Here is a 24663-nt window from a genome sequence, read left to right as displayed (position 1 = left end):
TAAAGCTGCCTGGAGCTCCAAGACATTTTAACCACTGGGGTGCTGGGTGCTGTTGGGGAGCTGAGCATCCCCGGAGAGGCCAGGCCACATCCTAACACCTCATCCTCGCCGTGGCAGGACTTCATGTGTTCGTCACGACTGTATGGTAAGATGGAGTCACGCCATGCAGCCTCCTTGCCTGGCAGCATCTCCCATGCCCTGGCCAGCACGTGGCCTCTTTGCCCAGCACCCTGAGGTCCCTTGGGGAAACCGAGGCACCGAGGGTGCGGCCTCATCTGCCTGCAAAGTCATCAGCCCACCACGGCCCGAGTGCAAGGCTGCAGATCAGGTTTATTGTCCATGGAGAGTGGATAGAAAGGAAGCTTACAAAATAAATAAATATCTACATATGCTTCTATACAGTCCACACGCCCCCTGGGAACAGACCTCACAGCACGCATGCAAAAGCACTTTGAAGCATAAATTAACGCAATCACTTCTTACAAACCGCTGTGTCGGGAAGGCCCAAGACCTCCAGTGCCGCGCTGGACCCCAGCCCCAGCCCGCTGGTGGGACCCCAGCCTGGTCCAGCCAGCCTTCGTGCCCCGCTTCGGCTGCCCACCCCCAGACTACCATGCTTGGCCACAGTGTCCCAGGCTCTTCCCAGTCCGATCTGCTCAGCTCGTGCCCCTTCCAGTCCAAGATGCCCAGCCACGCAGCCCACTGCAGGGACAGCAGGACATCAGTCTGTGCCCTGGTGGCATATTGGCCAAGGGGCATGGAAGCAAACCGGCACATGCTGGGGTGCCAACTCATTCCCATCGTGTAACATTGTAGGCAAAGGATGGGTAGGGGAGGTGAAACCAAGGACAAGCAATGGAGCTCAGCCTCAGTTTCCCTGCTCAGGTCTTCACCTAGCTCCTGCAGCTTCCACTGGGAGGGCAGCAGGAGCTCCAGCCGGGCAAGGTCCCCACCACACAGCAAGCTGCGTGTCCCCCGCCTTTGCACACCCACAAAGACACATGCACACAGACACGCACCCACATGCACGCTCTATCGATGTTGCTTCATCGCCTTGACAACCTCCTCCAGCTTCAGGGCAAGATGCAGGTCGCCCTTCACCTGCAGCCTCCCGCTCATGTAGGCACTCAAGGGGCGCAGGTCGCCCAAGAAGAGGTCCTGCAGGTCTTTCTCCGCCACCTCCAGAACGACGTCGGGGCTGCCCTCCGGAATGCCGCGGCCAGCCCGCCCGCTGCCTGCAGGACACGATGGGTGGGAGAGGGAGAAACAGCAGGCTTCAGGATTTGGCCTTGCCTGCTGCCATTTCCCCCCAGCATTTCATCAGGACTGGCCAGATGAGAAACAAGGGCCTGGCAGGGCGATTTTGGAGATGGGAGTCCTTACTCCTGATGGAGATAAATTTCTCTTGTGTTGCTTCACCAATGTCCCGTGACAGTGGTTCACCTCCAAGCCCTATCCTGCTTTTGCCATGGTGTGCTGGTTTGGGCTGAGATAGGGTTAATTTTCTCCACAGTAGCTAACACGGGGCCATCACTCCAAACGTCCTCCCCTTCCTCCTCCTTCCCCCAGCTTCTGACTACTGAGCATGACGCCATATGGCATGGAATATCCCTTTGGTCAGTTGGGGTCAGCTGTCTCGGCTGCATCCCCTCCCATCTTCTTGTGCAGCCCCAGCCTACTCGCTGGTGGGGTGGGGCGAGAAGCAGAAGAGGCCTTGATTCTGCTCAGCAATAAAGAAAACATCCCTGTATTATCAACACTGTGATCAGCACAAATCCAAAACGTAGCCCCATACCAGCTACTGTGAAGAAAATTAACTCTATCCCAGCCAAAACCAGCACACGTGGCCACTAGGAGAAGCATCAACACCCGCAGGGGAATGAAATGAGTGCTGCAGTGCTCAGCTGATGGACCCTGGAGCCTTTCATGGAGCTACCAAACGGGCTTGGTTTTGGACCCCCTACCACCAAGCTTGGTGGGGCTAGCAGCATGCAAAGGGGGCACGGGCACGAAACACTCTCCCACCCCCAACACAACAACCCCAAAGAGCGGTGACCTGAGGAGAGGTCTATGAAGTAGGTGCTCCGGGCGCCGCTGGGCAGGGCGATGTCCACCTGGTAGGATGCTCCCACCTGGCCAACCAGGGCCTCGGAGAGGACACGCTCCACTGCCAAGAGCAGTTCCTCTGCGCTGGGCTTCCTCCGCATGCTGCTGGCGGTGGTGAGGAGGGTTGCGGTGGGAGGTTCCACCTTGTTCACTGTCTCCACGCTATCTGCTGGGGACAGAGGGACAGAAGTGCATTGGGGGGATACCTCCAAGTGGTGAACTTCGCTGGTCTGTGTGAACCACCAGCGAAGGTCTCTGGAGGAGAGAAACACACTTATTCATCAAGTTTCCAGCTCAGCAAGAAGAGGACAACATGGTTTTGCCAGTTCCTACTGCCTGCTCCTCTGCCTCCCACGGGTTACTCTTCCCCTGCTACCAAGGGGTGGAAAACTATCCCTGAAAGAAATAGTGGGGCACAAAATGTTGAAAAAAAAATCCATGTTGCCCTCAGACGTGACCCTCTCAGCAAGCTCCAGCTCTTCCCTATGTTTGCCTGAGGGAAATGCTGAGGTCTGAGTTGGTCTTGAGCCCAGGTTCCTGCAGACCTGCTCCTGCCCTCCCCAGTCCCATCTCCAAGGTCTTGTTAGAAAGGTGGTGGTGTGCCACGTGCTGTATGGAACCGTGCCTAAAGCGGTCCTCTCTCCTCTCCCTACCAGCCTATTTATGCTGTGCTCCTAGAAGCGTGATACCTCCCAGACTTTGACTCCTCTGTCAAACAGCCAACAGACACAAAGGTTGTTGGGTAGGAGGGACACTCCCCGCAGAGAAGTGGTGGCCCTGGGTTGCTTACCTGCCTCTGGAGCACTGGTCCCACTGCCCGCCAGAGCCAGGGTGTTGCTGAAGAAATGGGCAGCCAGCTGCTGAATGGTTCCATCCAGCCCCTCCAGCCCAGGGACAGGTGGCAGGGTGGCCACAGGGCCCACCAGATTCTCCTGAGGTGGCTGCAGCACAGCCTCCATGTTCAGCTCCACCCGATCCACCTCTAGGCCCCAGGACTTGGTCATGTCGTTAATCTCCAGCTGCAGAGCCAGGAAGAAAGTGAGAGGTGTTGGCACCCCAGGCAGAGCTGGAAATGTCCATGGAGACCACCCACCGTAGCACCCCCAACTGCAGGCATCCCATAGCTTATACTGCTGCTACCCACCAGCTTTAGATGTGGGGTGTTGGACCAGGCTCAATAGTCCACCTCATCCAAGCTGTCCACTCTCATGTTCAACCCTGCTCCCCCCTCACTTGCTCTCCTGGCTTGGAGGAGGTTGGAATACGGACGACAACTAGGACTCTGTCTTGTTCCCCTTTCCAAGGCTCCCTGCCAGGCTGGCCCCTTTCCTTGCTCCCTCCTGCGCAACGTGTCCTGGCATGGTGCTCCACAAGGCAACATCTCCAGCCTCCAAACCACCCCAGACACCGCAGAGACACCAGTACATCCCCCCTGCCTCCTTTCATATCATCCTTTGTAGACATTCAATCCACAAGCTCTTGGCCTGGCCCAGGTCAGCTGTGGGCACTACTCATCGCCCCTCTGCCACTGTCCTGCCCTGCTTCTCTTCTCAAAGGCGCTTTCCAGTTTGCAGCCCCCTCCAGACATTTTCCTGCTGGAGATATGGAGGTCAAATTTAAGCCTGCCAAAAGCACATGGGCTCTTCTGTGTAGCCAAAGCCTGTGGAGATAAGCCACAGAGCTCCAGAGATCCACAGATTGAAGGTATCTGCTCCCCACTAATAACCACGTCTTCCCAGCTCCCCTTCTTGGCCAGGTCCATGGCCAGATGGACCTTCAGCAGCTACAGCTTTCCCTTACTGTTACTTCCACACCGAGAACCCAAGGGTTTGTGGGGCTTGGGGTACTCTGTGCAGGGCTGGGGCAGTCCTCACCAGTAGCTGCTCCCCAATCCTCAGCTTCTCCACCTGGATCTCACAGAGGGTCTTCTTCATCAAGGTCTTGGTCATGGCGTTCTGCGCCGTCATCCGGGTGGCTGCGATGAGGTCCTTCACCATCATGACGGACAACACGGGGTCCCACACCCGGAACTGGACGTCGGCGCCCATGGAGATGACCGCCCCATCCTTGGAGGTCAGCTAGGGCAGACGGCAGTCAAGATCTCTCCCCTTCTCCACCCCATGGCCCAACCCTTGTGCACATAGCCTGGGAGCAAAGGCATTCACTTCTTTCCCAGCTGGCCACCAACTCTAGATATCTTTATTAAGAGGGTTATTAGACACAAAGCCAACCCAAATGATGAAGTTTGGGCTGGTCTGAATGGTGAGGACAGTTACCAGCATGGGGCTGTTATTGAGGGACATCTGGGAAGGATTGGGATTGATGTTCTGAGATGTCTCCAGCCAGCAAAGTGCATTGAACAAGGTGTGCAAAGTCAAGAGGAGCTTTTCAGCCGCAGGCAGTTAAGGACTCTGGGTTCACAGCACCAGCTAAGACCCCCCATTCACCTCGCCGTGAGGATGGAGTAACTGATAGTAGGGTCCATACACAGCACCAAGGGTCAGACCATCCCCAAATTCACCTGCTCCAAGTATTTTCAAGATGTCTCTCCATCCAGTCCTGAGGCCCAGTGCAGCTCACCTTGCACGGGGGCACGTTGAAGGCTCTTGTCCTCAGATCCACTCGCTGCCAGTGATCGATGAAGGGCAGCAGCAGGACAATGCCGGGTCCCTGCGGTGCCCGGATGCGGCCTAGGCGGAAGACGATCATTCGCTCGTAGGCGGGCACGATCTGCAATGGGAAAGTTTAGACCAGGGCAGAAGTAAAACCCAGGGTCCTGTGGTGCCAAGGAGTGATGGGACCAGAGGCAGCTGGAAACGGTCTCCCCATGGGGGACAGGTTTTCCTCCCTTACCTTCAAGGCAAACCATCCTGAGATCGGGAAGGTGATGACCATCAGCAAGAAAACCAAGGAAGTGATAATCCCATGGCAGATCGAGGACAACCAACCCTGCGAGGAGTCTGCAGGGGGATGAAAAGAGGGATGTACTGCTCCAAAGCCCCCTTCCCTGCCTCTGAACCCCCAGCCACGCCTCTCCCACCCACGCACCCCAGGGAAGCCGGCAGCGTGGTGGGCACCCAGCCAGCACAACACCCTACAGTGGAAGTGGCAATAGGGAGGAAGGCAGCAACTCCCCTCTAAGGTTGGGACTCACCTGTGGTATTCCCAGCTGGCCCCAGAGGATCTTTCTTGGGTCCGAAGGAGAAGAAGCCCTTCTGGACACCGTAGAGCCCGATGCTGGACTGCTGGAAGCGGTCGAAGTCTCCCAAGGGAAGGGCCTGGTATCCCGACCGGCTGAACATGGTGCTCACGCCTTGCACGGGGCCCCGCTCCCGGTGCTCAGAGCCCCCTAAGCCTGACTCCCCACTGCCATCGCTGCCACCTCTGCGGCCAGCACGGCTTCTGCCTGCCCCTGACCCGATGCAACGTCCCTGCCCGGCTGCCTGCAAACCTCCTCGCCCTGACGTGCCACCGGAGACGCCGGAGAAGATCTGCCAAGCCCTGCTGCTATGGCGGAGGATGCTTGCTAGAAGAAATCAAATCCTTCAGGGGGTTTCCTTGCTGGGGCCTCACCCGGGCTGGGGGGCTGGGGGCTTCACATCCTCTCGGTGATCTCCTGGGCAAGAGCCGAGCAACAAAAGCCGCGGCCCCGCAGCCGCCCTCCACTTTGCACCCCCTTGGAGCTGGGAGATACCCCCAGGTTGTCCCCGGCCACCAGCCCCGTGGCCCTGGGGACCGGAGGCTGTGGTGAGGATACTGCGGTGGGGAAGGAAGGAGCCGCTGGAGCTTCCTGGTCTGCCTGTCATGTGGCTGCTGACGGCACGGGGACGAAACGGCTCACGCTTCACGGCTCACGGCTCGGTGAGTTTTTCCGGAGAGGCCCTGACCAGGAAACTGCTCCGTTGGCCATGGGGACAATAGAGTCCTCCATCGCACATTCACCTTGGGGGGCTCCGGAGGGTACCCCAGCCCCTCAGGGAAGCGGGAAAGGTGGTTTTTTTTCCCAGCAATTCCTGCTCCGGCATGGCCTTCTCACTGTGCCAAAGCCCCCCCCACCCCATCTCGCTGGCCTGCAAATGGCAGCGGAGGCCAAAGAGCAGCCTGGAGCAGCGCTGCCAAGGACCGGGGAGGGGGGGGTGGAAAGAGGGCAGCTTTAAAGCTCCCCTTGCCTGAAGCAGGGCCCTGAGATGCTGCCCCACACAAAGCTGCAGCTCTGGCAGCTGAGCCGGCACCCAGACACTCACCCGAGTACAGCTTGGGGACCTTATCCAGCAGCTCAAGCAGGGCTTTGCCATGTGACCCTCCCGGTACCAGCATCCGTCCCACCCCGGCACCAGCACCCTCCCAGTACCAGCATCCCCTCAGCGAATTTCCCCTTCCCCCCCACCCCCGGCACCGCGCACCTCTCCCGCCCGGCGAACCCTTTGCCTTCCCCGCCTTCTTCCCGCCAGCTCCTCCTCCTCTCCCCCCCCCCCAGGCAGGTTCAGGAAACGAAAGTGCCCGGGGAGCGCAGCTCGGCCCCGCCGCCCCATGCCCGACAGCCCCGCCGCCCCCCGGCCGCCCGGCCCCCCAGCAGGTATGGGGGGGAGGGTCCCCGCTTTTCTGAAGGGGGAGGCGGGACGGGGGGAGGCAAAGCCTGGGCCAGCCCCCCCCCCCCAAGGGAGCCGCGGGGATTGCCTGCTTGGTGGGGGGGGGAGTTATTTTTTAGGGTGCAAAACGATTGCATGGGGGGGGGAGGTGGTAAGTGGGGTCCCCGCTTTATTCGGGGGGCTCCTGCCTGCGCTGCGGGCTGGGGGAGGCCCGGGGGGACGGGGGTGGGGAGGGGGACACCGCCGGGGACAGGGCTGGTGCCAGCACCCCGGGAGGTTTTGCAGGAACCGGGGGGGGGGGGGGAAGCCCATCGCCACAGCCCCCCCCCCCGCTCGCAGGGCGGGAAGAGGCGGCGGCAGCAAAACGAAAGAAAAAATAAACGGCTTGCTTTGCAGCCTGCGTTCCTCGCCCCCCTCGACTTGGAAATCCAAAATTCCCCGAAGGGAAGGAGGCTGGGGAGGGGGGAGGAGAGCCTCCGAGGGTCCCTCACTGAGGGCAGGAGGGAGCACAACCCTTTGCAGCCAGCAGAGAATCTCCCCGGGGGGAGCACCCTTGGCCTTGCCGCCGCCACCCACTCGTCCTTGGGCAAGAGGGGTGGAAAGGGGCCACTCAGCCGATTTGTGGCTCCGTTCGCCCTTCCGTGCGGCCGGGTGGGTAAAGTGGGGTGCCCACGGGTGGCCTGCATGGCCCCCGCGAGTGGGACCGAGCCTCCCGTCCCCCCCCGGCTCCCACACTGCATCCCACCTAGATGGAGACGCTGCCGCTGCCCCCATGGAGACGGGACCCCAGGCGGGGCCATCCCCGTGCTCCACTGCATCCCACCCGCCCGCGGTGGAGGATGACTTCCAGTTCGTCCTCTGCGAGGGCTGCCGGCAGGAATCGCCCAACCTCAAGCTCCTCACCTGCCTCCACACCTTGTGCCTCGAGTGCCTGAGCGAGAACAAGCCCGTTGGGCAGTGCCCCATGTGCCGGACGGCCATCCCGCAGGCCAGCGGCATCCCCGACATGGACAATCTGCTCTTCAGCAACCTGCAGGCCAGGCTCAACATCTACAAGAAGATCAGCAACAGCGGTGGCCCTAGCTGCAGCCGGTGCCGGGGGGAAGCGGTGGCGGTGTGGTGCTCCGAGTGCGAGGAGTTCCTCTGCACCAAGTGCTTCGACGACCACCAGTGGTTCTTCAAGAAGAGGAGCCATGAGGCCAGGAGGGTGGAGGACCTTCGCGCTGAGTCAGCCCATCGGTTCCTGGAAGACACCAGAAAGTCCTGCAACCTCTTTTGCTCCAGTCCCAGTCATGCCAACCAGGGCCACATCTCCAGGTGAGAGGGGTGCCTTGTCCCCAGGTCCCATCCCGCACAAGGGCTTTGGGGCTGCTGCTCCAGGACCAGCTCTGCCAGGCGGGCAGAGCCAAGGGGGTTTCATCGCCTCAGAAAGGCACCACTGCAACCCCAGCGAGAGCCTGGGCAGGAGCAGGGTCTGAAATGGGGCTGGCAGGTCCTCGGGAGGAGGGAAGGGAGCGAAGGTGGGTTGAACACCCAGCTTTATGCCCACATACGCTGGTGACAGGAGGCAAAGCCCTTTCCTGCCCCCCGGCCTCATTTTCCCCTCTCGTTAAACTCCTCAGCTACCCATTGGGGGGGGCTTTTCTCCCCCTGCTCACGTACCGGCTGTGAAGGATGCTCCTGTTTCCTTCCAGCATCTACTGCAAGAAGTGCGAGAAGGCGCTGTGCTGCTCGTGCGCGCTGCTGGACAGCCAGCACGCCCCGTTCTGCGATGTCCGCAGCGAGACCCGGCGCAGGCAGGAGGAGCTGGGCACCATCAGCCGGGAGCTGAAGCAGAAGAGAAGCATCTTCGAGGCCACCTTCACAGCGCTGCAGGACGAGGCGGCGCGGCTGGAGGAGGCGCAGCGGGAGATGCGGGAGCTGATCCGGCAGCGCGTGGAGCAGCTGGTGCGGCTGATCCGTCGGGAGGAAGAGGAGCTGCTGGGGCTGGTGGAGGCGCGGCAGGAGCAGGGCCGCCGGGAGCTGACGAGGGAGCTGCAGAGCATGGAGGGGGTGCTGCGGCGGATGGAGGCCGGCGAGCGGCTGGTGGAGAAGATGGGCCTCTATGCCACGGAGCAGGAGGTGATGGACATGCAGCCCTTCATCAAGGAGTCGCTGGAGGAGCTGCAGCGGCTGCAGCCGGCGACGGCCGGAGACCGAGCGCAGCCTGGGGACTTGGCCGAGTGCAGGGCCAGGCTGCAGGCGCTGGTGGAGCGCGTCACCGGGCACCCAGGTGAGGAGGCGCGTGGCCAGGCACACTGGGGAAGGGGGAGCGACAGCAGAGTTAAAGGTTCTAATCCCTAATCTAAGACCATATTCTGCGTGGGTTTCGAGTCTCCTTCTGCGTGGTGACTTGATGGACCTGTGCCTCCAGCCTCTGCTGGTGCGGTGGGCACCCTCCGATCTCTCCCAAGGACGGGATGCAGGTGTTGCATCCCTTGCTGCCAAAGCAATGCTCACCTCTTGCCCTTATGGTGGTCCCCCAAATGTGGTTGTAATGGGAAGGAACGTGGTGACTCTTTTGGGATAGAGCCATGCCACGGGTTGAAGGACAAGGGAGGTGAGTGGCAGATGGAGATGAGGCGCGTGGGTGGAGCAGGAGCTCGCAGAGGCTGGTGGAGCATGTCACTGGGCACTCAGGTGAGGACTTGCCACAGGGATGGACCCAGCCACCCCACAGCCCCCCAACTTGGGCCAGCTCAGAAAGCCATCATGCAGCTCTGGGTCCCACCGGGCTCAGAGCCACCTCCCTGCAACAAAACGAGCCCCAGTTCACTCTTGCAGGGTGCTTATTTCCACTGGGGCCAAGATTTGCTCCTTTCCTGACATGGCCAGAGCCCCTTTTTGGTCTCCCACCAATGCGACAGGCTCTGGTGATGCTGATTTCTGGGTCTCCAGAGGCTCCTAAACCCCTTGGCCATCACAAGCCGAAGGGCTGGGAAAAGGGCAGGAGAGCAGAGCTGCCCCTTCCTTGCTGCAGCCGCCGGGCAGGTTTTTCCCAGCTTGGCTGCTGCTGCTGGGGCCGGGTGGGAGCTCCGGAGGCTCTGATTCGGCATTGCAGCCCCTCTCTCTCTTTCCATTGCAGCTACCAATTCCCAAGCTGTCCCCATGGTCGAGGTGGCGCTGGAGAACGACCTGGTGAGATGTCCATGTTTTGTCCCGGGACACTGCCGTGTGGGGAGGGCTACCGCGTCAGCCAAGGCACAGATCCCCCCCTTCCTCTCACCTTTGCATGCCTTCCCCAAGAGACTGCCCTCCTCGGCCCACCACTCCCTTTTCTTTCTTAACAAGCCCCCAGGGCTGTTTCTGCCTGGGCAGAGAAGAACCTACCTTGTAGCCATCATTTTCCGCTATCCGGGTGTGCTCCTACTCCATCCCGCTTTTCCAACCCTGCTGCTCATCCCTCGTTTTCAGCAGGGAAACCATAGCCTCCCCTGGCCGTAGCGCTGCCAAACACCCGCAGCTCAAGCACAAGCCTTGAGCCAAGCTGGAGGCCCCAGCTGTGCCTCAGTTTCCCCCCTGCTGAGGATGTTTCTACCCCTCCCGTGCTCTGCCCGCTGCCCGGGGACGCCCCAGCACTGCAGAGGGGTCAGTAGCCTCGAGGTTCACCCTAACGCTGCTCCGCGCTCTCTCCACAGCAAGAGGAGCCAGTCCAGCCCGAGAGCCAGAGCATCTTGCCCACCTTCACCATCAACCTGGAGGAGATGCAGATAGGCCCGGTAAGAATGGCCCCAGCCAGGTGGGAGCCTTTGGGGACTGGAAGATGCCACCTCGGTACCTGACATCCCCCATGCTCTCCTCTCTCCAGGCTCTCCCCGTCACCGCATGGCCCAGGCGGAGGTCACACAGCACGGAAAGCGACAGCCAGGTCTCACCCAAGATACTGAAGCTGGAGTGCAACACACCGATCCCCAGCGACCCCAGTTCAAACCAGTGCGATGACAGAGGGGGGCCCAGCACCTCCGCACCGCGCCAGAACTGCAGCAGCATCCTTGCCACCAGCAGCCACGCTAATGATGCAGGTGGGGACCAGGGACGTGACCCTCCTCATTACCCCATCTCTTGCCCCACTTCATGGGGGTCCCCCATCTTTCCCAGCCTCTGTGCACTCAGAGCCTTGGCCAAACCCCCCTGGGTCAGAGAAGCAGAGGGTGGCAGCTGGTTCCAGGGGGGGAACACGAGGGCAATGCTCAGAGGTGGACGCGGATGCTCCATCCAGCTCCATGTCCTGCCTGCAAGGTAGCCAAAAACCAAGCCTAGGGATGAGCATGGCAACAGGGCAAGTGTGCAGAGAGACTCTCCTGCCTCCTGCTCCAGGAGCTCTGGATTTTCCCCGTTGTGAAGAACACTACGATTTTTAGCAAAGCACATTTTCTTCCCTGAGCTCACCCAGCCCCGCTCCAGCCTGCTGCAGCATCCGGCAGCGAGCGGGATGATGAGGGGACTGGAGCATCTCTCCTACGAGGAGAGGCTGAGGGAGCTGGGCTTGTTCAGCCTGGAGAAGAGAAGGCTGAGAGGGGACCTTAGAAATGCTTACAAATATCTGCGGGGTGGGTGTCAGGAGGACAGGGCCAGACTCTTTTCAGTGGTGCCCAGCGACAGGACAAGGGGCAATGGGCACAAACTGAAGCAGAGGAAGTTCCAGCTGAAGATGAGGAAGAACTTCTTCCCTCTGAGGGTGACGGAGCCCTGGCCCAGGCTGCCCAGGGATGTTGTGGAGTCTCCTTCTCTAGATATATTGAAGAACCGCCTGGATGCGGTCCTGTGCAGCCTGCTCTGGGTGACCCTGCTTCGGCAGGGGGGTTGGACTGGGTGACCCACAGAGGTCCCTTCCAACCACTGCCATGCTGGGATTTTGTCCCGGGCTCAGCTCTGCAAACAGGAGGGAGGGCGAAATACATCTTCTGGAGGGGCTGGTACAGGGTCCATGGGGTGAAGCAGCAGTGGAGAGGTTGCCCCCACCTTGGGGTGCATCCGAGACCACCCAACGGCTGGGTGGTTCATGGTCCTGGTAGAAGCGTTTGCCCTCTGCTGCAAAAATCAGGAGATAAGATCAGCCCTCCCATGGGAAAACTAGTGTGGTCCAGAATCACAGTTCTGAAGCTTCAGCATCCTCCTGTTCCTCCTGCAGAAGACACCAGCATCATCATCTGCAGCTCGGAGGACAGCGAGGAAGACACACCGGTGAGTGTAATGCCAGACCTCCCTCCTTGCTGAGCCATGGAGAAGAGGCAGCTGCCCCCCATCATCTCCGGGGTGCCTTTCCCCTTCCTCCAGCCGTGCTCCGACCCGAGTCTTCTCCCTATGTGGCATCAGCCAGAGACTCGCTTGCGCCTTTTGCTTCCCATTTGGTTGCTCTGAGGTGGCGGGGCATCTGCGCCATCCCAAATCTAGTCCTCCTGGGCTAAGACCTTGGCTGGTATCTCCTGGTGTTCTGGAGCAGCCAAGGTCCCCTCTTGCGGGCAGCAAACCCTGCCTGGCTTTGCTATGAGGTGGGATCCCACACCAGCCGATCCCTCAAGATGACCCTTTCAAGTCAGTCCTTATGGCCTCTTCCTTTCTGCGTCAGTGGGAAGGTTATTACCAGCTTAAAAAAAATCAATTTTCATATACAAATCAACTTTGCGAGTTGAATGTAGCATCCGTGCTTGGAGAGCTCGTCAGTCCTGTGCCTACGCAGGCTGAGAAGCTCCCCGGGAGCCACTGGAGCAGGCAGGGACCACCTGAGCAGTCCCAAAAGTGACATTTCCCAGCTCCCTGTGGTGACATTTCCCAGCACTGATGCTGCAGGCTGGTGAGTTGCGACCAAATGGCTCTGGCCGAGGTGGTTAGATGAACCAAGGGCGTAGGGTCGTGCCGAGATCCCCTGTCATCAGCACGGGAATCCCTTTGGAAATGAAGCAAGAGCACAGCTGATTTGGGACTGGGGGGGTTGGTTTTCCAGCACTGGCTTAATGAGGGGTTAACAGCCCCTTTTTTTGGTGTAAATTAACGCAGAAGCTCTTCTTACTCTTCAATAAAGCTGTTTCCAGATTAAATCCCAGCCTGCTGCTGGCTTCCTTATTAATTTTTTCCTTTGCTGTTTTTCCTTGCTCTCTTGATTCATCTCTAGTGGGGGGGGGAAGAAGTTGTGGGACTAAAACCCTGTCCCCGCTCCCTGCTAGTGCCAAAAAATCCCAAGGCTGGGGCTTTTTGGGGACATTAGCAGCTTGCTGTGAGAAATCGCTGCGTGAATCAGGTGTCCTTTGGTAGGACGTGGATTGAAGGGTGTAGCAAAGGCGCAGGCTGGAAAAAAAAAAAGAGGTTTCAGGGGTGTAAACATCTCACCACTGGTCTGGTGCTGGGCACTGGAGAAATGCAACCTTGAGAGCTGGGAAAAATGGGTTTAAAGCCTGGAAAAGGGGGGGAAAATAGGAGCTGAGTGAGAAAAAAGGCTGAGGAATGGGATGGGGCAGCAGGATGCAGCCCAGGGAAGCTGCAGCCTGCACGGGGTGGAAGGCAAGGGCTGAGGACTCGCCTGGAGGCTCAGACATCTAAAAGGAGATTTTGGGGCTGGGGAGGGACCTTTGTGGGGGTCACCCAGGGACTGTCATGCTCTTCACACCGAGCTGAAGCTGCAAGAGCATCACCAGCGCCCAGCTCTGCCCGGACCCATCGCCCACAGCCACCGCGGTGCCGCGAGCACGTGTCTCTGCATGGGTGATTTTCCTCCCCAAAGATCTGACGCGTTCTCCCTCTCTGCTTAACCCTTCAATAAAACCTTTTTGCCTAGAAATTTCATTTGCTTGTTGCTGGTTTGGGTAACAAGAGCATCTGCGACCGCATTTTATCGCCAGGTTTGGTTCATCTAACTCCCTTCAGGCCAGTTGGTCACTCTGGGCACAGCCAGGCGAGGGGGACACGGGACACTGCCACCACCCCACCACCAGTACCATCCTCCTCCTGTCCCTTCCCAGGCAGAGGAACCCCATATGCCCTTCAAACACCTAATTTTAACACAATATTTAAGCCATGCCACATCCCCTGAGCCAGGCAGCGCCTGGTTTTGCTCACCTGCCTGCAGACATCGGTCCAGCCATGTTTCCACCGCTCCTGGTCTGCGGGTGGAGGTGCAGAGAGCTGCTGCGGAGGAAGATGGATGCTGCAGGTTGCCCAGGCCAGGGGTGCAGGATTGTCCCTGGGGGAAACATGGAGGAAAACCCAGGATTGGAACCTCTTGAATGCCTCGCTGTCCTACTCCTCCCATAAGGAGACATTCCCTGCAGATGTCCATCCCCGCTGAGGCTGGGTGGGGGATGGCTGATGTGGGTCCTTTTACTCACCCTCAGGAAGCACCGCTGTAGGCACAGCATCTGCTGAGCTTGGAGAGCCACCAAACCTCCTCCTGGCTGAGTCCCCTTTTCCTCCAGGCACCAACCAGACCTTCACATCTAGCGGTATCTCCTGTGGCGAGGTTGCTCAGCCACTTTTACGTCCCTGCATGAGCTGCATCCTCATGAGATGTGCAGAAGGGGACAGCAAGTCCCCAGACCTGCGCGTTATGTCCCTCTGGCCATTGCCAGGATCCCACCCCCTGCTTAGGACGAGCTGCGTTCAGGGCTCTGCTCTTGCTCACTTGGCCCAGACCCTGGTTCTGGGCTCTCAAGGAGGCTCCCCATGGCCAGCCCACTCCTGAGACACGATGCACAACCAACCCGGCCCAGCAGTGCTGGGACGTGAGACCCCATGGATTTCATGCACACAACCATGTCCTTGCCCACAGCCAACGATGCACCCAAGGGTGCTCCTCACACCTTCCCAGCCATGTCCAAGCAGGTAGATGGGACCAGGCTCCCTTCTCCAATCTCTTGCAGGCTTCCAGCAAGCCCAAGGACATCAAGCAACCCTCCAGCCCCACGTGGTCTGGGAGCGGCACCTCACCCCACCACAGCCCTAGCCCCACCAGCCCCTGGGATGACGAGTCGGAGCAGAGCACCTTGGTGTTCCTCAGCTTGAAGGTTGACCAGAAAAGTGAGCACTGCCATTCCCGGGCACAGGGGGCTGTGGGGCAGAGAGAGGCACCCCCAAATGCTTACTCCAGCCCCATCCTTTCCCCTCCACAGCCCAGCACATCATGGAGGTGGCAGCAGCCAACGGAGAGCACACCTTGAAGACGCTGATTCAGACGCCCGAGTCGGTGCTGGCGCTGCTCTCAGAGGGTGTCCCCATGGAGGTGGCAATACAGCACCTCCTCTGGTACCTCTCCCCGCTCCCCAGGCCCATCCTCATCGTCTATAACTTCTGGGCACCGGAGCTACCCACTCTCCTTAAAGCCCTGGATACCACTGGCAGGAAAGTGGACTTCTGCCATATGGTGGGTGGTTACGTGGATATGTTGTCCTTGATCAAAGAAAAGCTGCCCAAGGCCCCTGCCTACAAGCTGAAGAACCTGCTGAGAAGGCATCTGCAGCAGCAGCTCAACCAGGGCAGCGCGCTGGCCATGGCCAAGGCCTTGCAGGAACTTTGGGGAGCCCTTGAGCTCCCTGCCCATGCTGACGCGGGGATGACGCTCACCCACTGCAACCTGCAGAGCTACACCGTCCTGCAGTCCCTGGTGCAGGAGAAGCTGCTCACCAGGAAAGCGGCCAAGATCCTGGCCCGGCGAAACCTCATCCTCTGGGAGCTGGAAGAGGTGTGAGAGCAACCATGGGGTGAGCCGAGCTGGCCAGGCCTCAGGCTAACTGCACTGGGGATGCAGGGATGCTCACCACGGATGCAGGGATGCTCAATGGGGCATCAGACAGGACTCGCAGCCCCTCTCTGCTCCCGGCATGGGGTTTGGAAGATCCAGAACCCTGGGTCGGCTCTAGGGGGAAGAAACCCACCCGGTCGAATTAATACCTTTATAAAATACATGACACGGCGTAGACCAGCGTGATTTCTTGGGGCTTCTCGCATGCGAGGAGGCAGTGTGCGGGACACGTCGCCAGGTGGCCTCTTCACACAGCCGCGCGTGGGCTGGCGCGCCCACACGTGTCCCACGCGTGTCCGGTCTGGCACCAAGGGAGAGTGGTCGGGGATAGGGCAAACGGGTCCTCTGGGTGGCTCGGGGAAGGGAGGGGTGGGGGAAGATGGGCAGGAAAGGGATGCAGTGAAGGACTTCTCTGAGAGGATGAGGAGGGAGCTGCCAGGCTTGCAGAACTGGGGAGAGGCATGACACCCACCCTCACCCCCCATCTTCTGGGAGCCCCCCAGGAGCAAGCAGTGAGCCAGACACAGCTTTGAGCTATCAGCCTCCCCCCCCAGCCCCTCCTGCCTTCCCTGGGTACCAAGGTCCTGCTGCGGCCAGGACAGATCCGGCACCGCACACCAGTTCATCGGCAACGATCCCAAAGGAGCCCCCACGGGGCACACAGGGCTCGTCACCAGTTTCAGACGATGCCACCTCACCCTGGGGATTCTCTGGTGTGCGATACGGCGTTGTGCGCGGGGAGAGGGCTCTACAAGGGGCAGAGCCGGAGGAGAGCAGACCCCATCTGTCTGCTGTCACCGACCTCATCAAAGTCTTGTAAAACAATGGCGAAGTCAACGGGCTGCAGGAGCCGGATTAGCCGTTTCTTTGCCCTGAGCTGCCGTAAAGCTCACTCATCCGGCTAGAAAAGGGTTTGTCACCGCAGGGGGAACAGAGCAGCATCCAACGAGCCCCAGCACTGCAGGAAAGGGCTGCAGCTGGGGTACCCCTGAGGGGCGAGGGCTCCCCAAAGGTCCCAGCAGCCTCGGTACGCTTGCAGGCCGGTACAGCCCTGCTTGGACCTCGCTCCCAGCCACCCCGCAACAAACCCCCTCCAACCCAGAGGTGTGAGGAAGAATGGGAGTCTCTCTGGCGGGTTTTTTTTTTTAGAGCGATAAATAACTTCACTAAATTAAGCGAAACTCCTGAAATGATATATAATATGCTGCTTGCTTGATTGGCTGTTATTAATAATGCATTGCTCAATCTAAACCATTCATAAAACCACTCTCTGCTAGCCCCAAGCAAAGTGCTCTGGAACTCGGGAAGGAGAAAAAAAAAAGGCAAGAAGGAGCAGCATAAATCCTTTGTGTTTATGAAAATGGATTTCTTCCCCCAACAATCAAGCAAAACTAATTAGAGCCAAAGGGCCAGTTCCTCTGCATTTGATTACACCCTGCAAGCTCACACAAGTTGGCTGTCCAGGGTGGGTGGAAATCCAAGGCAGGGGAGTACATGCCTTGAGAAAGGTTATCTGGATTGTATTTCTAATAAAAACATCAGCCTGCTAACATCTGAACAGATTTGGATCCCAAGGACCATCAAGAGCAAGGGCAGGGTGGTCAGGACTCAAATATTTGGAGAAGTGGGGGGGGGCAAAGCTGAGGGAATCCCTGTCTAGGTGGAGAAAGCCACACCGTCTCCCGCCAGCCAGGAGGCTCCCAGGGTGGTGGCTTGATGCACTCACCTGAACTTGGGGGAAGCTGGCTTGGAACTAGAAGCTGGAGAAGCCAGGAGAGCCCAAACCAGAGGCTTGGCCTTCTCCTCCTTAAATAGGCAATGGTCCTGACCAGCCTGGTGAGGAGGGCTCCTCCCTCAGACACCAGTTGGAGATTAATGGTGTAAATCAGCAGTCCCTCACTGGTGGCAGTGGTGAGCCTGTGATTCCTCCAGCTGCGAGGCTGCCCTCATTTACACCAGTGGGAGCCGTGTCCCCAGAGCTGCAATGGTCAGCACCAGCTGTGAACCTGGCCCCCAGCCCAGCTTCTATTTGTCACAGGTTTGGGAGCAGGCTGAGACTTAGGGTGCCTGGGGTGAGAAGGAGAGGTTGACAGCCCCAGAGCTTGCTCTTCCATCCATCCATCCATCCATCCATCCATCCATCCATCCATCCATCCATCCATCCATCCATCCTTCCACCCATCCATCCATCCATCCATACACCCACGCCTCCATCCATCCATCCATCCATCCATCCATCCACCCACGCCTCCATCCATCCATCCATCCATCCATCCATCCATCCATCCATCCACGCCTCCATCCTCCACCGTCCTCTCTTGGAGTCTCGTCTGAGGGGACTGAAAAGCCACCACAGCACACTGTTGCTATCCCCTGTGCTCAGCCCATGGGAAACTGAGGCACAACCAGTGACACAAACCCCACGCATCATGTCTGCTGGGGAGGTGTGAATGGGGAGGTGGGTGGATGGTGTAACCCACAGCCATGCAGCTTCATGCTACGACGACCTCCTGAGAGTGTAGGTTAGGGGCTGGTGCTCAGGAGCAGGAGGAGGGATGTGTTATCCATCCCATCACATGTGCTTCATCCCTTGGCCCATTTCTAGCACAACACATTGCCTCCGATGCTTCTGAAACACTGCCACTGTAACTAGGACACTTGGGTTTCTTCATCTTGCTTGATGAATGAAAGCGTCTTGGGAAGAGCTCAGCATAGTGCGGTGGATAGCAGCCAAGCCAGAAAACAAGCGTCCTCTCCATCTTGGCCGCATCCTTGTGGCGTTTTAACCTACTTCCATGCTCCTCAAAGCAACTTCGCATTCTCTGTGTCTGCCACCTGAGCTCTGCAGCCCAAGTCCCAGCCATGGGTCAATACCATCAAGGGCTGACCCATGGTTCTGCAGCCCCACAGCAGTGTGGAGAGCTTGGGACATGCGACGACCTGGCGCGCAACAGCAAGGGGTGAGGAGCAATATGGGTACACATCTGGCCTGCTCGGAGACGCTGAGCACCCAAGTGTTGCCCCGCTGACCATGGGACTACCTGCCATGGGGCTTGGGAGAGGCCGGCAGCCCGTGGGCATTCGGAGAGTGAGCAGAACGATGGGGGGAAAAATAAAAACACAACCAATAAAAAAAGCTTATAAACCACAACTCCGAATGTCTGATGCCGTAATTCTCCACGCTGCAAATTGCTGGTGCTTGGGAGAATGTCACGGTAAGGGTGAGGGCATGCTTGGGCATCCAGCCAGCCGCAGGGATGGGAAGGGAGTGAGTCACGGCTCGGTCCCGAAGATGCGGGGTGGTCCCGCTGGACCGGAGTTTGAACGGCCGTGATGCTCGGAGAGTTCAAACTCCGGTCCAGCGGGAGGGGAGACAGGGAAGCGCCGCCCTGCAGATGTCTGCACTGGATTTGAAGCCATGCCTGCCTCCTGCTTGACCCCTCTGCAGACCTCTGTGGCCCCACAAAGCGAGGTGGCCTTGTCCATCCTGGATCGTGCCCAGGGCTTGTCTGTGGGGCGTCACTTGGGCTGGGCCAAAACTGTGCCAGGGAGCACAGTGACGGCCATGGTGCAGGCAGCCATGGTGCAACACTCGGACAGTGTTGGTTTGTTGCATGGTAAGTAGGGCTTTTTGGTGGCCACATCACCCAAGGGCCTCGCTGTGGGTGTCAGCCGCCCGCCAGCCCTCACATCACAGGGCTGAAGGGAAACTGAGGCGCATCTGAGACCGACTGCTTCGGCCGAGGTGCTCCGCGGACACCAGGCACCAGGCTGGGGGAGCTTTGGACACGACTTCTGGGAGGGTGGAGGTGCCTGGAGCTGGCATCGAGGATCAGACCTGCGAGCAAGCAGGGAGGCAGCGAGACCCCCACCCCAAGGCCCCCCGGGAGCCCCTCGGGACGTGCCCAGCCCCCGCGGCGGGGGGAGCGGGGAGCCGCTGACTGTCGCGACAGAGCCGGGTCGGCGACACCGGGAGGACGGGGCTGACCCGTCCGAGCCCATGCGGAGCCCGCCCCGGCCCCCCCCCCCCCCCCTCCACCCCGGGCAGAGCTCCCGGGAGCAGCCGCCGGTGGGGCTGGGAGGGGGAGGGATGCGGGGTGGTGAGGGTTGGAATCGATCCCGCTCACAAAATCAATGATTCCTCGGGTATCTCATGGTGGGGGGGGAGGCAGGGCCGGGGGTGCGGGGGGGAGGGGGATAAGACCCCCAAGTCGATGCGAAACAGCAGAAGGGGAGGGGGGGACTTCCCCGTTACTCCACCGTTCCAAGGGACTGAAACCTTCAGGAGCAGGAGGAGGGGGAGCGGCCCCGTCCCGGGAGCCCCCGGCAGCCCCCCCGCATCTTCCCCCCCCCCCCCCCCAAAAAAAAATGCTTAAAAGCTCTTTGCACACAATTAGCGAGGGAAGGGAACCACCAGCGACGGGACGGGCTGGGGCGGAGGCACACGCCGCAGCTCGCCCCGCAGAAATACCGCATCGCCCGGGCGGGGGGGGGGGGGGGGGGGGGGCTATCTACCGGGAGGGTCCCGAGCCCCCGTTCCACGTCCACAAACGCTTCCCGAAGGGCTGCGGGCCCGCGATGTCCCGGGAGGACGGAGCCAGCCGTGTCCCGCATCTATCCCGACAGCATCCCGGTCCCTCCGGGAGGGGACCGAGGGAGGGGACCCGAAAGAGGGGAGCGGGGCGGGGGCTGAATTCACGGCTGCTGCCGAGCGCGTGTGTACCCGTTGCTCTATGGGGAGGGCGTTTATTTTGGGTAATTTTTTTATATTTTGCGGGGGGGGGGGGTGCCGTTCCCGCCCCGGGAAGCAGCCGGCTACATCCCCGCCGGAGGCTGGCGAGCGGCGGCGGTGGGTGGGTGGTGGGATGGGAAAGGGGTGGCGAGGAGGGAGGGGGCAGCCGTGAGGAGGGGGAGGCTGGCAGAAATGCTAATTCCTTCCCTCTCGCCTCGGCAGCCCAGTGCCCGTACGGCCCCGCTCCGGTTCGCAGCTCAGCCCGGAGGGGTGGCGGGGTACGGGTGGGGTCCCCCCCCCGCCTCCTCGCCGCGCCCCTCACCGTCGGGTCCGGGCTGGGGGAGGCTCCTCTGTGCCACGGGGCTCGGGAGGAGGATGCGGAGGACCAGGAACAGCGAGGAGAAGGGCTGCGCGTTGCTTAACGCCACTTAGGAGCGGGTAAGGTGCGGGGTCACCCCCGGTGCGGCGAGGCGGGGTACAGGGGAGAAGGGATTGGGGGGTTCAGGAGAGAGAGGAAAATAAGGAAGGAGAAAACTAGGGAGAGACAGGGAAGGGAGGGAGAAGAGTGGCGAGAGGAAGAGAGAAAACGCTGGAAGGAGAAAGAAAGAAAAAAGAAAAGCAAAAGAAATTTTTGTACGAGGAGAAATTAAAGCAGAGAAGAAAGAAAACGATATTTAATTTTTTTTTGGGGGGAGGGGGGAGGACAAGCGCGAACAAGACAAGAAAAGAGAGTGAGAAGGGTGGGAAGAACCAGAGGGGAAAGGGAGGAAAACGGGGGAGTGGAGGGGAAGCGGGGAGCGGAGCTGGGAAGGAGCGGGGGTCGCGGGGACGCAGCTGGGGGGAGTGGGGCACAGACAATGGGGCACAGCCCCGCCGCCGCCTCTCGCCGGGCGCGGGCCAGGAGCAGGGAGAAGGGACCCCCCTGAGAGCCCCTTGTGTCCCTTGGCAGGGGGAGATGGCCCCGCTGCTGCCTCTGTGGCTGGTGGCCCTGGTCAGCATGGCCCGGGCGTGCCCCGAGCCCTGCGCTTGCGTGGACAAGTACGCCCACCAGTTTGCCGACTGCGCCTACAAGGATCTTCAGGTGGTGCCCACAGGGTTGCCCTCCAATGTGACCACCCTCAGCCTCTCAGCCAACAAGATCACCTCGCTGCAGAGGCGTTCCTTCGTGGAGGTGACCCAGGTCACCTCCCTTTGGTTGGCACACAACGAGATCCGCTCTATCGAGCCCGGTACCTTCGCCATCCTGGTGCAGCTGAAAAACCTCGACGTTAGCCACAACCAGATTGTGGACTTCCCCTGGCAGGACCTCTACAACCTCAGTGCTCTCCAGCTGCTCAAGATGAACAATAACCACATGGCCCTGGTGCCTCAGGGGGCTTTCCACACCCTGAAGGACCTCCGGTCCCTACGCATCAACAACAACAAGTTCACCGCCCTTGCAGAAGGTATCTTCGACTCGCTTAGTTCCCTCTCCCACCTGCAGATCTACAACAACCCCTTCGAGTGCTCCTGCAAGCTCCAGTGGTTGAAGAAGTGGATGGACAGAACGCTCATCTCCATCCCTGAGAAGGACTCCATCGCCTGTGCCCTCCCGGAGCAGCTCCGAGGAGTGCCAGTGGGGAAGATCCCAGACGTGCAGTGCACCTCACCTACTGTGCAGCTCACGTATTACCCCAACCTGGACATCACGGAGCTCTTTGATGGCTTCACTCTGACGCTGCACTGTGCCGTGACCGGCACCCCACCACCCGAAGTGAGCTGGAAGATCCTCACCTCCAGCCAAACCCTGGAGCTCAACGGGAACCCAAAGGAGGGCGCTGGGAAGGACCTCCCCAAACAGGATCCTGAGCGCTTCTTGGTCTTCAAGAACGGCACCTTGGTGATTCCCCACCTGAGCAAGCGGGAAGAAGGCACCTACACCTGCCTGGCCACCAATGAAATGGGGAGCAACCAGACCTCGGTCAACGTGGCCGTGGCGGGCACCCAGAAATACGCGCTGCAGCCCGGGAGGGACCCACTGGGGGGTAAAGCACAGCCAGGTGACAAGAAGCCTGGAGCCAAGGGAGCAAAGAACAGTGTGCTCATGCCAGATGACAGGAACAAACCCCTCGGTCCCACTCGGCAGAGCCAACCATCTTTGGCAGCTGGGACAGAGTCCACAGGAGGTGGGCAAGTCCCTTTCCAGCTTCCACCCTTTGAGAAGAAGTGTGGCTCCACGCAAACCAGCAAGTACATTTCCAACCACGCCTTCAACCAGAGCGGTGACTTCAAGCAGCACACATTCGACCTGGGGGTGATCGCCTTAGATGTGTCGGAGCGCGATGCCCGGGTGCAGCTCACGCCCACCTACATGCAGCCCGAGAAGGTCCACCTCAGAATGCTCTACCTGTGCCAGGAGAGCAGCCAGGGCCACGCCTTGGTCCAGTGGTCCAAGATCGAGGAAGGGGTGAACTCGTACTGGTTCCAGGGCTTGAACCCCGGCACCAACTACTCCGTGTGTCTCACCTACCTGGGGGAGGACTGCCAGGTCCAAGTGGTCTTCACCACCAAAAAAGAGATCCCCTCGCTCATCATCATCGTGGTTGTGAGCATCTTCTTGCTGGTGCTGGCCACCTTACCCCTGATGGGGGCCACATGGTGTCACCTCCTCTCCAAGTACCAAGGGAAGACCTACAAGCTCATCATGAAGGCCCAGAACCCGGACCAGATGGAGAAGCACATGGCCGCTGACTTTGACCCCCGTGCCTCCTACCTGGAGTCTGAGAAGAACTACAATCCCAGTGAGGTGGGGGAAGCGGATGTGGAGGAAGAAGATGAGGAGGAGGAGGATGAAGGAGGCAGGCGGAGGAGGAGGAGAGAAGCCGAAGGGGCTGCGGAGCTGGAGCGAGAGGAGAGCATGGTGGCCAGCTCCATGGTGGAGTCACAATCCAAAGCCAACGGCGAGGAGTTTGAGGTTCGCTCTGAGTACAGTGACAAGCTGCCGCTGGGTGCCGAGGCCGTCACCATCTCCCAAGAGATCAATGGCAACTACCGGCAGCGCCCGCACTGAGCCTCCCCGCATCCCCTCCGCTCCCCTCCTGTTCCCCCCCTCTCCGCTGCCAGAGGCACAGCCGCTGCCGTTCCTCCGAGAAAAGACCGAAGCATCCTTAGCAACGCTGGCCTGACCTTCCTCCTCCTCTTTTTCCTCCTTCTCCTCCCTCAGGTGGCATGTCCCCGGGGAAGGGACTTCGCCCCGGGGATGCCGGGTGCCGGCGGGACCTTTCTCCCACGATTTCGTTTTCCGTTTTGGGTACCGGTGGTCTTTGCTCCTGGCTTGGCGACGACACCGCAACGATTCCCGTTCCCCCGCTCGCCTCTGCCCTCCGCTCTCTCCGTATTTTCTTTCCCCTTAAAGGAAAAAAACGAAAAAAAAAAAGAGAGAAAACGGATATAAGACAAAAAGCCGATATCCCAAAACCTCTTTTTTTCTGGAAACGGTTCTGTCCCCACCGGGTCCCCGCCGCTCCTCGGTCCGGTCCCGCCGCTCCCTCCGTCCCCGGTGAGTCCTCTCCGTTCCCCGGCCCGGTCCCACCGCTCCCCGGTCCGAACCCGCCGAAGCCCGGTGCGGTCCCCACCGTTCCTCGGCGTTACCCTCCCCGCTTCCCGGCGGGTGCCCATCGCGCTCCGGTGCACCCCGATTTTCCCCGGCGGGTGCGGGGGCCGCTCCCCGGGGGCTGCCCTCCGTTCCCCGAGGGGTGCCAGGGCTCCGCAGCCGGTACCGGGGCTCCCCGGCGCGATCCCTTCCCCTCTGCCCGGTGGGTGCCGGGGTGCGACCCCCGCCGCTCCCCGGTGCGGTCCCCGCGGCGCCGTTCAGCACCCGGCGGGGATGGACAGCTCCGCGCCCCCGCCCGCTCCCCAGGGCGGCGGCCGACCCCCCCCCCCCCCCCCGCCCGACCACCCCCGCTCCCATCCCGACCCCCCGGTCCGGCGGGACCCCTCGATGTGTTTTGGGTAGAGTAGCCTTGTAGCCAAGTGTCTGTGCCGTAGACATGCCCGTGCTGCTGGCGGGTGGGGGGGCCCGGCCCCGGGAGGCGAGGGGTCTCCGCCGCCCCCCCCCACCTCCCCGCTCCGGTACCCGGGAGCCCCGGGGCCGGCGAGAGCCGCGGGCGCCTTTCTGCGAGCTTCTGTCTGTGAAAGAGTCAATAAAAGGGATTGAAAGTGGAGCCGGGTCCGTGCTTGATGGGGGCGAGGGAAGGTTGCACCCGGACCCCCCCCCCCCACACACACTGTCCTTGGGGTCTGCCCGGTACAGCCCCCGGTACAGCCCGGCACGGCCAGGGCGACCCCGAGGAGGGGGGAGACGGCATGGAGACACATCGACATCGCCGCAGCTCCAGGCGAAGCACACGCACACACTCTATAAATGTATAGCGATATATTTCTGCCCTACACCATGCGCGCATACAGTGTATGTGTTACATTTCTGT

At 60.3% G+C, this 24663-nt stretch overlaps 3 protein-coding genes across 6 annotated transcripts; 2 read left to right on the top strand and 1 right to left on the bottom strand.

Moving 5' to 3' along the window:
* Window positions 1-331: 331 nt before the first annotated feature.
* Window positions 332-5628, bottom strand: STOML1 (stomatin like 1). 2 transcript variants are annotated; one of them, XM_009935908.2, is made up of 7 exons: window positions 5261-5628; window positions 4960-5066; window positions 4687-4836; window positions 3981-4184; window positions 2897-3125; window positions 2057-2275; window positions 332-1235 (listed from the first exon to the last, which is right to left on the bottom strand). In XM_009935908.2, exons 1-7 carry the CDS (start codon window positions 5406-5408, stop codon window positions 1033-1035), a joined length of 1260 nt encoding a protein of 419 aa, XP_009934210.2. In that variant the 5' UTR covers window positions 5409-5628; the 3' UTR covers window positions 332-1032. The 2 variants fall into 2 exon arrangements, with proteins under 2 accessions (XP_009934210.2, XP_075287885.1); XM_075431770.1 differs by having other exon boundaries at window positions 2057-2272; window positions 5261-5502.
* Window positions 5629-5926: 298 nt separating this feature from the next.
* On the top strand, window positions 5927-15653 carry LOC104330668 (protein PML). Of its 2 annotated transcripts, XM_075431768.1 has the most exons (10): window positions 5927-5967; window positions 6584-6682; window positions 7445-8012; window positions 8390-8967; window positions 9820-9872; window positions 10373-10453; window positions 10543-10756; window positions 11866-11918; window positions 14588-14744; window positions 14837-15653. In XM_075431768.1, the coding sequence occupies exons 2-10, from the start codon at window positions 6637-6639 to the stop codon at window positions 15409-15411; spliced, it is 2325 nt and encodes a 774-aa protein (XP_075287883.1). In that variant the 5' UTR covers window positions 5927-5967; window positions 6584-6636; the 3' UTR covers window positions 15412-15653. The 2 variants fall into 2 exon arrangements, with proteins under 2 accessions (XP_075287883.1, XP_075287884.1); XM_075431769.1 differs by lacking the exon at window positions 6584-6682 and having other exon boundaries at window positions 5935-5967.
* Window positions 15654-20197: 4544 nt separating this feature from the next.
* On the top strand, window positions 20198-24393 carry ISLR2 (immunoglobulin superfamily containing leucine rich repeat 2). Of its 2 annotated transcripts, none has more exons than XM_075432141.1 (3): window positions 20198-20220; window positions 20420-20635; window positions 21147-24393. In XM_075432141.1, the coding sequence occupies exon 3, from the start codon at window positions 21153-21155 to the stop codon at window positions 23244-23246; it is 2094 nt and encodes a 697-aa protein (XP_075288256.1). In that variant the 5' UTR covers window positions 20198-20220; window positions 20420-20635; window positions 21147-21152; the 3' UTR covers window positions 23247-24393. The 2 variants fall into 2 exon arrangements, with proteins under 2 accessions (XP_075288256.1, XP_075288258.1); XM_075432143.1 differs by lacking the exon at window positions 20198-20220 and adding an exon at window positions 20300-20318.
* Window positions 24394-24663: the final 270 nt, after the last annotated feature.

Source organism: Opisthocomus hoazin, chromosome 10 (assembly GCF_030867145.1).
Source record: "Opisthocomus hoazin isolate bOpiHoa1 chromosome 10, bOpiHoa1.hap1, whole genome shotgun sequence".
In the NCBI taxonomy this organism is placed as follows: domain Eukaryota; kingdom Metazoa; phylum Chordata; class Aves; order Opisthocomiformes; family Opisthocomidae; genus Opisthocomus; species Opisthocomus hoazin.
Note: the sequence above shows the minus strand (reverse complement) of the source record. Positions and strands in the feature narration are given on the sequence as shown.